The sequence below is a fragment of the Lonchura striata genome, chromosome 5 (genome assembly GCF_046129695.1).
Source record: "Lonchura striata isolate bLonStr1 chromosome 5, bLonStr1.mat, whole genome shotgun sequence".
NCBI lineage: Eukaryota > Metazoa > Chordata > Aves > Passeriformes > Estrildidae > Lonchura > Lonchura striata.
In genome coordinates this window covers 50681072-50694614 of record NC_134607.1, presented here as the reverse complement: position 1 = coordinate 50694614, position 13543 = coordinate 50681072, and the positions used below count along the sequence as shown (strand labels likewise).

Sequence of the window (13543 nt, the reverse complement as noted above, 5' to 3'; positions counted from 1 at the left end):
TGGCAGTGTCTACTAATGACTTCATTAAGATAACTAATGCCTTATATTGAATTTATGACCAAAATACACTTGCTATGTCCTCATGTTAGTTTAGGCAATATGAACCTTTCCCTTAATTGTATTGACATTTTACCTGTTTAATAACCAAAACTGAACATAGAAGGAACATGTTTACAACATTTTAGTACCGTGTAGTTTAAAGATGTAAACTCTGGGTTTATGTTTTGAAGACAAAATATAAGTACACACTCTTTAGTTATAGGAAAGTATTTTTTTACTTCCTTAATCAAATCTAACAATGTAGCTAATGTTACAGTTGATTTAATTACATAAAACCATAATATATACCAATAACATTATAAAATATATGATGAATAAGCACTTTTTTCTACACTCTTTTCAGTCTAAAACACACTGCATTGCTAAAGTAAAATGAAGCAGTTATTTATGATAAGATTCTGAAGATTTTATAATTTCAATTTCTATGTGGAAGAAGTATCTATGCAATGACTACTAAGCCAGTTCTAAAGGGTGCCATATTTGGGACCCAGAAATATGGTGTACTGTCTGCTAGCTGCAAAGCCATGTTTGTTTTAGAACCATTAATTTAGGTTTTAGTTTACAAGACAAATTTAAAATTAAAAAAAATCTCATTTAAAGGCGATGACCTCACCACTTCGTATTTCTGGAACTGTCTGCTTCATAATCCAAAAGCTGTGCATGAAGCCATTGGTATGTGAAATCTTTTCTCTGTAATTTCTCATCAAAAGTAGCATCCAGCTGAGAATTTTTTTTACCTGGGAAAGAAGAGAGACACTCCTGTCTTTTGCTATTATTTTAAAATACATTTTCTTTAAGATTTCCTAGATAAACTTGGCATTATAGCTTCTTGGAAAAAAAAAAAAGCAATCACTTCATTTGCATGCAGAGTCCAACTATTTACAATTCCTTCAGATATATTTAAGAAATACTTTTATATTAGTTTTAATTTTATGGTTTGTTTTCTCTTTTGGGATGTAATATCAGGTTTCTGAATAAATTTATTTTATTGGGAAATAAATCTATCCTTTGTTATGAAATCTATATAGAAGTATATGTTATACATAAATCGGTTGTAACAGCTGCAATGAATGTTGCTTACTGTGTTATCTCCATAATTAAAATATGCAATCATTTATACTTATAATTCTACTTAGCAATCTATAAGGTTAAAAAAACAAATCACTGTTATATGCAAGAGTCAACACATGGCAATCTTATTACTCTTATCTGTCTTTTACTGATATGATCTATTAAGACATTTAAGACATTTTAATGGCAATTTCTGATTTGGATTCCAAAGCAATTGCATTTATGATATTATTTTTCAGAAATTACTACCTACTCCTGGATCACAAAAGACATTTAAAGGTATAGAATAAAATAGTGACATTATGGGAAAAAAATTCTGTATATCCTTCAGTTTTTGGACCATTCTGCTGAATAACGGACATGGTAAGGAGCATGAGGAAGAGGCTGTCAGAGTTGGAAGAGCGCACAGAGGAGCCATCATTGTTGCATGGCAACATCCATGGATTAGAATATTTTTTTATTTTCTACCCTCATACAAAAACTTTATATGTTAAATCTTTTTAGCACCTTCAACTCAGGGCTTTTACGAGACATTTGAAAACTTTTTCTTTTTTTGGTACAAATGTTTGTTTTCTTTCTCTTTGATGTAATTTCAGATTACACTGATTTATTATCCCTCTTGCTAGTTATTCCTTTTGTTTTTCTTTCAAAGATTCTTCTTTCCTCAGTGATAGGTGAATATGGTAGCTACTAGAAGGTTTTTAGCAAACTGCAGGAACACTTGAACCAGCAAAGACCACTTTACACCAAGTCCATTTGCTCACTATGGATGATTTATCTTTCAGTAACTCCAAAGGGAAGGTGGGGTGGGGACCGAGATAGCAAAAGTGCCATAGTTTTCATTCATGTTTTGACATTATAAACTGAATTTACAGGATATTAATCAATTTACCTTTCAAGGGATTTGGCATATTACAGGTAGTATTTTTAAAATTTAAATTAAAATTTAGAATTTACTTTGCATAAACTGCAAAATATGCAGTTTTTGCCTCACTGGCATTTTACCTAGCTTTGCTGTGAGCTCATTGCTTTCAAATTTTAGGTCTAAGTTAAAGTATCAAAGCTGCTTATTTCATAGTCTGAAATACAAATAGGTTTTGTTTATTTGTCTTAGTATAGGGAGTCTCTATTCAAACCAAATCCATTCCTTAGGCTGAATGTATTCATGGCAAGGTCTTGGTCCACAATATAAAGTCGTATATGTCTTGCTAGTCACTCACAGACTAGAACTTCAGAAAAAATCATCCTTAGTTAATATAAAGAACTCCCATTTACCACCTTAGAAAGACAGAAAATGAAAATCTTCGATGGACAGTCACTGTATCAATGGAAATGAGGGTGTGAGGGCTGACTAAAAAAGTCAAGCAGTGAATTACTTAATCCGTGCCAAATATTGAAAGACTGATATTGAAAGACTGTTCATCAACTTCCTTTATTAAAGTGGGAACTATTTATTTTTTTCTAAATTTATGATATTACCTTCCTGGTTCTGGACTACAGTTATCTAACCTTCCATTTTGAAAATACATAGGTTCCAACTCCACTGTTATCCTTACAGCTCTTCATTCAAAGACAGATGCTGATTTATAACAAGAATAAGACATGTTGTGAGTGACTTCCTAAGAGGACTTCATCTGGAGATTAAATCTTTCACGTTTCTTCTCCAATGAGGAATAATCTCCCAAGAAAACATATTTATTTTTATTCTTATCTATATTTACAGAAAAGTTGGCCCAGCGTTCCTATCTTTCTAAGAATAAGTATGTCTTGCAATTAAAATCATTTGTACTTATGCATTCACTAAAGCGTTTTTATCTTTTTCTCTATTAAAAGAGAAATCAATATAGGGGATAAACCAGAAGTTCATGTCTGAGTCTGTGTCAGCAATGGTTGAAAAAAGATGAATGTGCAGTAAGTTATAATAAAGCTTACAAAACATATGAATGCTTTTAACTTGGTAATTTATTTTCCAAAATTATTTAAATAAATTTCTTTAGTTGCTGTTTCAATTTTCTATTTAATTATGTTTGAAACACAACAGTTTTTATTTAATAAACTTTTAATTTATTTCTATTTTTTCATGTTGATTATTTAAACGTAACTGAAACAAAAATGTCAGCAAGGTAAAAATGCAAACAAGAGAGCTTTCTTCCTTAAAATTATATATGATCTTAGAATATTCTTGTTCATATCAGTATTAATAGTGGCTTTTTTTCTCAAACAGGCAGATGATCTTCAAGATTTGTTCATAATATTGCAGAAAATTGTATTCTATTTTCTTATTTGAAACATACTCATATCCTTGCTTTTTAAGAGCAGTATCTAGTGTTTTTATTCTTACAAAAAAAAAATCTATGTTATGAATTAAACCACTTTTCTATTCTATTTCTATTCTATTCTATGAATTATCACTTTTCTATTCCACTTATGAACATCATGTGTTCAAGAATCTGGTGTATCAGTATCATTAACATGCATTTGCTTGGTAGCTTTCTTAAATTAGGGCTATGTATTTTTAAAAAACCTGGACCTGATTTTGTAGAAGCATTAACAGTCATAGAAGTTCCAAGGAGCTGTAAGCTTTCTGTATCTGTGAAATGGATCAGACCCATAATCTTTAACTGTTAAATGCGGACAACTCTAAGACTATCAAAGAAAACAGAAATACATCAAAGAAGGCATCAAAACCCAAATTAATTTCAGAAGTATTTAAAGTATCATACCCTCATTAGATTATCGTTCTAAGAATCCAATATTTTTGACCTTTTTTTTTTTACATGACACACATGTTAATAATTTAAGATTGGAATTGTCTTACGTTTGGCATTAATACAGTAATGATTTTTAGGTGTTGCCAAATAATCATTCACACAGATACTGTGCACTTAAGCCAGATACAATGCAGCAGTCAGGGCCACCTACTGGCAATTTCCACAAAATCTGAGATCTAAATAGGGAGAACTTAGAAAAGCCCTGGCATCTGAAATATCTTTGGAACTGCATATTACAGGAAAGTAACAGATTCTTTTCTGGGTCACCAAATCCCCATGCAAACCTGTAAGAACCTGAACTGTGATATCCACAAAAATGTCATCCTTCATCACTCAAATTTGTTTGCTGAGTGTGCTGCGAGACAGGACGACTCACATTCAGTATAAAAAATGGGTGCTATTATGTGCTTTAAATTAGACTATTTCTGGGTAATCCGTTAAGTGAACTAAAGGAGAGGGGCAAAGAATCTATGGACTATTTCAGGTGAAGTAAATTTTACATGGAGTCAGTTTTCTTTCTTTCCTCCAAGATATATAGATCTTGTGCCCTCAGCTGTAGCTGTCACTGTTAAGAGGACTGAAACACAGCCAAGGAAATAGTTTGGCATGTGGAAGCTGGAGATTCAAATCTCATCAGGATAAGGGGTACTTGAAACCCATGTTTCCCTGTGGCAGGACAAGTGCTGTTAACAGCCAGAACACAAAAGGAAGGAGGGTGGTTACACAATGTCTGCATTCAGAGTGAACTCAAGTTCTGTGCCTGGAAAACACCAATCTTGGTTGTTGTAAATGACAGCTATTCCACTCTTCATCGATTCATATACAAAAGGATGCTAAAGAACCTGATTCAACACAGTAATTTTTTTTTCCAAATCTATTTGTTGATGATGGGAAGATAAAAGGTCAAACTTTAATATATCATGCTTCTTATAAATATATGGAGTAGCTTGCACTGTATTGAATCTTTAAAATCTTGAGTTTAGAAGGCAACTTAAATCACTTCAAACCTTGCTTCATAGGGTGAACAATACAAATAAAAGAATAAGAAACCTAAGACCTACAATGTGAAAGAAGGGCTTGGAAATTCTTCAGCATTCTAAGTTTTCCTCCCCCAATAAAAAAATCTGTGACAAGAGTTAATTTTCTCAATATATATTCTAATTTCTACTGTCTTCTATACATTTATATATAATGTATGTATTACACATTTATAAATTACATTGAAATAAAAAATCTAAAATCCAACTTTTAAATCTCATTTTTTTTCATGTTATAGAAACAAGAAAAAAACTTAATTCTGAGTCTGTATAATACACACAGAACAGAAAGTAAGAACAACTTGAGTTGTTCCTGCTATTAAGGCAAAAAAGTGAAGTATTTGGAAAGAAAGGAAAACAACAATAATTTAAAAATTACAACCCCCCCACTGCCCTTCACCCCAAAACCCACCCATATACTAGAATGTATGAGAAATTATAGGAATTTCTTTTTTTCTACAGAGAACTTAAAACATTTGTCAGACATGTACTTTGTCAGGATTCACTGAATACTCACATCCATTACATAGCAATCACAACAGACCCCAAATTGTTTTGGATAAAGAATGGTATTTAGAGTGGTCCTTATCATGCTTACAGGTATTCTGTGACTACATTTCTACATTTATGGTAGAAATATATATGTGACTTCAAGACAGTTGGCAACATCAGGTGGCAAAAATTGGTACAGAGTTCTTACTGCAACTTCTAGAATCCCCAGATGTTTATCTATAACTCAGGTCTGGAATTTTCAGATAATGGGGCACGTACATTTCTACCTTACAAACATTTTCTTTTGATATATTATTTACTTTTAGAAGGTATTTTTTCATCTGACTATAGCGAATTCCATCTCTAGGACCAGAATGAATGAAAAAATATTAATAGTAGTGTCTGAGTGAGTTCACAGCTGAATAAAAGATGAAACAGAATTGCATCACAAGAATACTACCTCAATAGTAATTTTTGATGCTTAAAAATGCTTTATTAAATACTTTATCAATTATCACTCAATAAAGAGTTTTGAACATGGGAGTGCTGATCAATGTACAAGAGAATCTCTTTCAAAAATTATAAAAAGTAGCTATTGAAAGGAAGAAAATATTAAAGAGGGTTTTTCCTAAAACTTTAGCTCTTTTTCTCTTTATACCAAGTATTCTGTATTTTTTTTTCAAACTACAAATACAGCCTACTATATTACTATTTGACCTGCAAACCTCCTTTTCTTCTCTAATGTCTTCACCAACAAGTTAATTTCAGCAGTTATCATATTTCAGACTGTGCTTTCTGTGCTCTCTCTTTGATGTCTTACATTGGATTATGCAAAAGCTGAATCCTTTGGTTGAGATTCCTACATCACTGAAAAAGTACAAGTTTCAGCTTCTGAATTCAATGAAAACAGGATTCCATACTTGCATCTTCCCATTATTTTCTATTTTGCGACTTGTTCCTGCCCCTGCAGAATACACCACTACTATTTATCTGTCCCTAGCTTACTGTTTAAACTCAACATTTTATTTTTCCTACATTGAGGTAAATCTACATCTTATTTCATCCTCAATGGTGTACTTTTAAAACATAATTTTGAATTTATTTCTCTCTCTCTATTCATATTCCAGTAATATCAAAGAACTTCTTCTAGGATCCCCTTATTACTTAACTTCTACTGCAACCCTCTGATCATACAAATACATCGCAAACTACCACTCTGTATTAAAATTCTCACATCTTCTACTCTTCTTGTAAGATGGTGCATTTCCACTTGAATTGCTTGATAAGGTTCATTTTCCTAGCACTGACATCAAGACATCATTAAACACTTTTCCTTCCAATTTGACCAACTCTTGCAACTTTTATTGGTTATTATCACTTCCTGTACTCCTCCATTTACATTAAATACAATTTCTTACTTATCTTCTATAATTTCCTTCATAATAAAAAGCAGTTTCATGTTGTGATATTTCCTAAGACCTATGAAAATTTTCTGCATTGATGTATAAACCTAAAAAACTATTTCACCTGGTAAGTACAGGAAGCTACCTTACAAACAACTGTTCATTTCAATTTTGTTTTTTTGCTAATATATGACTGTTTGAATATGGAATTGCTTTATATTTGAAAACCTTAGCTGGTTCTTAAAAAAACCTCAAAAACATCCCTGCCAAAAACAAAAATGAAGAAACTACAGAGGTGATATGCTATCCACATGCAGAGGAAGAGTTCCTGATGTAAACTACTTCTACCTGCAATCAGCATGCTTCAGGACCCACTCAGGCATTTACAAATTCAAAAGGAACATGAAATACTTTACAGTGCTATACCATACTTGCACATTATTCTTTTGTGTAGTCTTCTATGAACACAGTGTTATGTAGCCTATACAGTACCCACTTCAGCCACTCTGCACAGGCAAATTTCATCAACAGCACTGCTGAGAAGTGAGTCTGGAGCACAGCCAAGAGTTACCAAGAGTTCTTTGGATAGTCAAGGCTCTTGAAGAACCAAAGAAATCAAGAGTAAAAAGTATTTTGAAATAGTATGTTCAAGACTTCAATGCTTAGTTATCCATCAGTAAATGTAAGGTATAAATAAAATGGAAGTAGATCGAGCCTATTTTGTTTATCCTTAGTGCCTACACTCTCACACAGTTCCTTGTCTCAAATTTTAAATCTGCCTAGTACACAACCTATCTCTAGTTCTTCTCATAAACTTTGGGAATTAATAAACTCCCGATTGATGGATATTCTCTACTGAATAGAGGATTTTTTTTACTGTTGAGGAGAAAAATAAGAGACGCATTACATAAAACCCCCTTTTTTACAGAATATTTTGACAGATTTTATTTCTATGTATTCCCACTTCTTAAATGACAGAAGCAATTAAGAACTTCAACACAAGTGTTTAGTTGCTCAGTGATGAAATGGTATTTCCAAGCAAGAAGAGATATCACTTTATATGTAGTTCAAACCAGACGAATATCTTCTTCTAAATTCAATAAACCAAGTAAAATTATTTAAGACATAAGATCTTCCAAAGGAATTCTCAAAATAACAAGTAAAAAGGAACATTTTGTAAGTGTGCAAGAGGTCTACTATGTTGTGTTGTTCACTATAAAGAGGGTGAAACCTACACAATACAATAGATTTTATTGAGTGTGACAACCATTAAGGTAGGTTTTGTTTGTAGTGAAGATATTAAAAGTACGGGAAAGGAACTGAAAAATTCTAACCCAACAAAATTTTTTTCAAAATAAAAACTAGAGGTTTCTATGTGACAAGAAGATACATATGCCAAATATTAAAAGGAATAAAAAAATTGTCATTACTCTGGAGCAGCATGAATTTAGTCAGTAAACCTGACTTACATCACATTAATAATTGTCTCATACTTCTGTGAATAATTAAATGATGTAATTTTGTGTCACAGCTTCAGAATTTTCATTTTTAAAAAGTCTTTATTATATTTATCTTGAGTATACACATCTTTCCTAGAAAGTTATCTGAATAATAGAAGAACTTGTTTTAAGAACTCATGCTCATCAACACATATGAAGTACCAAAGTAGCATGCATGATTGGTACTTATTGCAGAATAACACTGAAAGTGAAATAATGAAATTATTGTACTAATACATAGTTTAGTTATGAATGCCTCTGGATTGATTATCCAGTCTATCTATATAATATATATCATGTAAACATGATGGGTCAAGATACTATATATTTTTCAATTTAAAAGGGTTTTCTTTTGTTTGAGTAGAACTATTTCTAGCCCATTTTCTGATGCTGGCTGAAATATCTATTGATGAACATAGTGTGACAACAATTCCCAGCTCTATCAGCAGAGTAATGTGTAACAGCAGAACTATTCTCCATTGTCAAATACACACACAAAGTCTACACTGAGTGCAAGGCTGCTGTTTAGTTTACTTCATAGCAAAACCAAGAGGTAACACTGAAGATCAGGCCTATCATTATGCCAAACATTGTATAAACAAGACTTGATTTAATGTTCATTTAATTAAATGGGAAAAAAGTCTCAGATAGACTTATAGTCTTTTCTTTTTCTTAAGAACTCTACATCTAAAATTAGTTAATCCCCAATTGTGTGTTATTCTTATATATTTATATCCAGCTTAAAAACAACCATAAACATTAAACTTATGAGTGTCTATAAATAAATACAGGCATAAAAGTACTAATTCTTCTTACTGAATTATATTTAATTGGTTGATACATCGTGGAAGACAATATGAAATTCCAGTGTCTTGTAGATCTATGAAAAAAAACAACCTCCCATTTGTGGAGAAAGTCAGGCAAAAAAAGCAAAAGAAAACCACAATTTGCCTATGAGTTGCCCCAGGTTAATTCTCAATACATACATCTCAAAGACCTTAGTATTTGTATAGATTTATTCATTAATTAAACCGTGATTTTCAGCTGGTAAACACATGAAAATAAACAAGAATCAAAATATTGTATATAATTATAGAGAAATCAACACATATCCCCAGGTATGGAACTGACTAACATTGATTTTGGATCAGTTATATTTACAATGGCACAGGTTTTCTCTATCCATGCAGAGAAGGTTTGAATGATTTACCTACTGCAGGAAGAAATCAGTTGAAAAATGAATAAATTAGCCCTGACTTCTCCTGCTCTTTTAGAGAATTTTGTTTAGAACTTTATTCAAATTCTTTTTTGGTAGGAAGATGAACACAAACCCCTCAGTTCTATTTGTGAACATAATTTAACTGTGTCTAACCTTGAGTTTAAACAGTTTATGCTTATTGTAGGTGTGTTTAAATTAGTTTCTTTAATCTAAACTTGCTATCAAACTCTCCTACTCACTGTCTTTACATATGTGTGTACAAAGATATAAAATTTGTTTGAAAAGGTGGGAACAACCTAAATATTATGATGGGTACAAATAGGTGAAGTTGCCTCATATGCATTCTGTTTATATTTGCAACAGCTTTTAAGACAGCCATAACTAATTAATTTAAAAGTGTAATTTGCTTCACCAACAGCTAAAATGGTTGTTGACTTGTAACTTTGCTTGTCTGCAGCTGATGATCTAATCTCATGCCAGTAGCACAGGAATTTACAGAGCATTAAGGTCTGATCCAGAGAGGAGTGAAATCTCATAAATTTCAGATAGGAAGGCAAACTCTCACTAAAGATTAAGGAAATTCAGTAGCTAATCTTATACTGTTTACTCCAGAAGAAAGAAATAGATGATTATACTATGACTTTTAAAACCTGAGAGACTAAATGGAGATATTAAAATTACATAATCTTTAATGAGAATTTGTGGACCAAAAAAAAAAAAGAAAAAACGTGGCCAAACTGAGATTTTACTTTTTACTTGATTTTACTTCACTGTAAAGAGTTACTGTCATGAAGAAGAAGGAATAGAATTTCATTGCCATGTTTGAGTGGAACAAAACACCCACTTTCTGCCTTATATAGAACTTGTTTTACAAGGAAGATCGTAGTTTTCATACAAAATCAACAATTTTAATAAAAATTAATCTGATTGAAAAGGTTAACGGAATTCTTTAAAGCATTTGAAGAAATAAAGTATTAAATGGAAATATTTACAGAAAGATTTTAATGTAACTACAAAAATAAGCCCAAAGCATTATTTTGTTCAGCAAGATTTTTCTGCTCTTCTGAAATGATAATTGTTTTAGAACCACTAAGTTATGGGTATTGATACACAGGCTAGAAAAATGGGTATGTCTTTGCAATGAAAACACAGAAAATGCATGTAAGTAAATACAGAAACTCGTCTGTAACTTGTACCACAGTTCTTGAAACTTTCAATCTTTAAACTTCTCCATATTCTGGTTCAGTGAATACATCAAGAGGCACTAAAATTGGAGAAATATCTGAATAACATCATCACCCTTAAGGCATCCAGGTCCCAGAACAGACTCTTCTTCAGCATTCTGGCTAGAAGAGGGAGAAAACAGGAGAAAAGAATGCAATGATATAGCAAAATTGTCACTAAACCCAAGAGAACTTATTTTCAATTGTATTTAAAATCTTTTAATTCTACTCACCTTCTCCTGGATTCCAAACAGATTCTTCAGCTTTCACCTGACTGGTCCTGGGTCAGTACACCTTACAGTGCTCTGGATGCTCATCAGTACTGCCTTGTTGTGTGACTGTACTAATTATACAATGAGAAAAAGGTATTTGCCCCTAATATTTCTATATTGAACAAACATATTGTATGGGAAGTAATAAAAATATACAACACTCATAGGGGAAATAAAATTTGGAAGAAAGAAATTAGTATGATGCATGGATAGCACACATGCTTAGTAATTTAGTGAAACAGTAGTAACTATCTGTACAATGGTACAAAACTGAAAAATCCCAAGCAGCCATAAATATGAAAGAAACAACTTTTAAAATTTATTCCAAGAAAGACTTTATAAACATTTGCACTTGCAATAAATGAAAGACGTTTGAAAGATAATTTTGAATACAGTGCACACAACTCACATAGTATGATGACAGCCTATGCAGTGTTTTAGCATATGTAGACCAGACTACAAGTAGAGTCTGACAAAACCTAAGAAGGCAGACCTGGCTAAGAGTCAGGAGTCACGCTTATTAAATTGAACTCTCAGGGGTATCATGCAATCAGAGGTCACAATCGAGGCAACAGAAGCAATGTCACGATATCAGAGAAAGGGCCAATTCAGACCTGCTCCCCGACAGGCAGTGAGGTCACGGCTTGCGGCAAATAACTGTATTAAAAGGGAATATTCTCTGCACACTTTTAGAACTGTCATCTGAACAAACAAAGCCAGGTCAGTGATAGGTTAAATCAGAACTTTCTGGCTTACTGGCACATAGCTTCCTTTCTTTTTACATTCACTGCTAATTTCTCAATTACAAAATATACATCAGGTACTAAAGCAAATACTCAGAAAATTTAACTTAAAAATACACAGTAGAGTTTAAACTCCTCCTTTTTAAAAGTTACATTCTATCTTTCATAAGAGATATCACCCGTTTCTTCATAAAGTGAAAACTGCTGAGCTTGCTTCTTATCAGGAAATAAAAAAGCATGCATGTGTTTCAGAGAAATTTCTTTCCACAGTCAGGGTCTTAGTAAGCCTAATGCTCAGTGTGCATTTAGCAACCATTAAAAATACAGTTATTCATAATGTACTTGTTTAATGATGATTACAGAAATGAAGTTCTTTTGTCTGGGTACTTGGATTTCTTTATCTCATTATCTGGACTCGTTATCTACAACATTCTATAAATGTGCTAATTTATGAAGTTACAACCATGATGGATTGGGAACCTGATAACAAATCTGAAAAGAGAGAACAATTCTAGAATGTCATGTAAACAAAATTGTATTCAAAAATATTTTCTTGTGCAGACTTTCTTACCAATATGAGAAAAAATATGTAACTGCAAAATTCAGTATTTCTACCTTTTTTATATTCGCAAGCCAGATAAAATATCTGCGATGCATACATCAAACTAGCACAAGCCTATGATTTTCCAGAAACTGCTAACATGTTTTGATGAGAGTTGAACTGCAAAGTTATGAAGTAGGAAAATTTACATTACCAAAAAAACACACCAAAAAAGTTGCATAGGTATCATTGCATAATTGTACATTTTCATTAAAGTACTTGAGTTACTAGGAATTCCTTGTAAAATTAGGTAGGTTCACTGCACATTCAATTCTGGATTATATTAAATCTATAAAAGCTATAGAACTTTGCTCTGAGTTAGTATTGAACAGCATAAAATTTTAAATTCCTCTATTTCAATTTTAGTGTTGTGTTGATATTTTGCTTAAAAATATATCTGAACAACAACATTATTAGTTATAAAAACAGAAAGATAATTCAATGTGTGTTTAATATTAAACTTGTGAAAATGGCCTCTTTGGCATGCTGTAGATTTCTGACCTTATTGATAATACTAATTCTACACAACACCATAGTTCCCATTACAGAATAGAGAAAAAAGAAATTTCTTTAAAGCAAAATTTAATAAATTATATTTTCAAATTAATTAAAAGCTCTGGTGTGAAAGCTTTCCTTTACTTCACCTCTGAAAGTTCTTAGAATAATGCCATTATTAAAACATATAGCTACACAAAACATTCCTTTAATTGGGATTTAAAATGTGCCATAGATTCCAATTGAAACAAGATTTGTACCTATAAAATATTTCTAAGGCTACATTTTATTTCTTATTCATATCATCATACCAAATGGAAATTCTTTTGCAAGAGGAAGATTTGTGCAATGTAACATTTGTGACACTTTTACTGACATAGATTCCATGGTCCATGTTTAAAAACCATTTGCATAGTAATATGATTTTAGTGCTTGAAACACTCATTTTGGAAAGCATTTTGAATGTATCTGAATATGCACTTTTAATGACCTCTTCATTAGCAATTGCTTTTTGAAGTGTAAAAAAAATGTATTGGGTACTGTCCAGTGAAAGCAAAGCAAATAAACAAACCACCCCAATATTGACTGCAGTCCCCAGGCATCCAAACACAACAGCAGCAAATTCAATAATTACTTTTAACAGGACATGCTAAATAC

The 13543-nt window shown here is 32.0% G+C and overlaps 1 protein-coding gene across 1 annotated transcript in view; it reads right to left on the bottom strand.

Moving 5' to 3' along the window:
• Positions 1 to 13543, bottom strand: part of LRRIQ1 (leucine rich repeats and IQ motif containing 1) — a 102300-nt gene that overhangs the window by 17812 nt on the left and 70945 nt on the right. The window contains exon 24 of the mRNA XM_031507743.2: positions 674 to 797. Coding sequence (XP_031363603.2) covers positions 674 to 797 — 124 coding nt within the window. The remainder of the gene's footprint in view (positions 1 to 673; positions 798 to 13543) is intronic.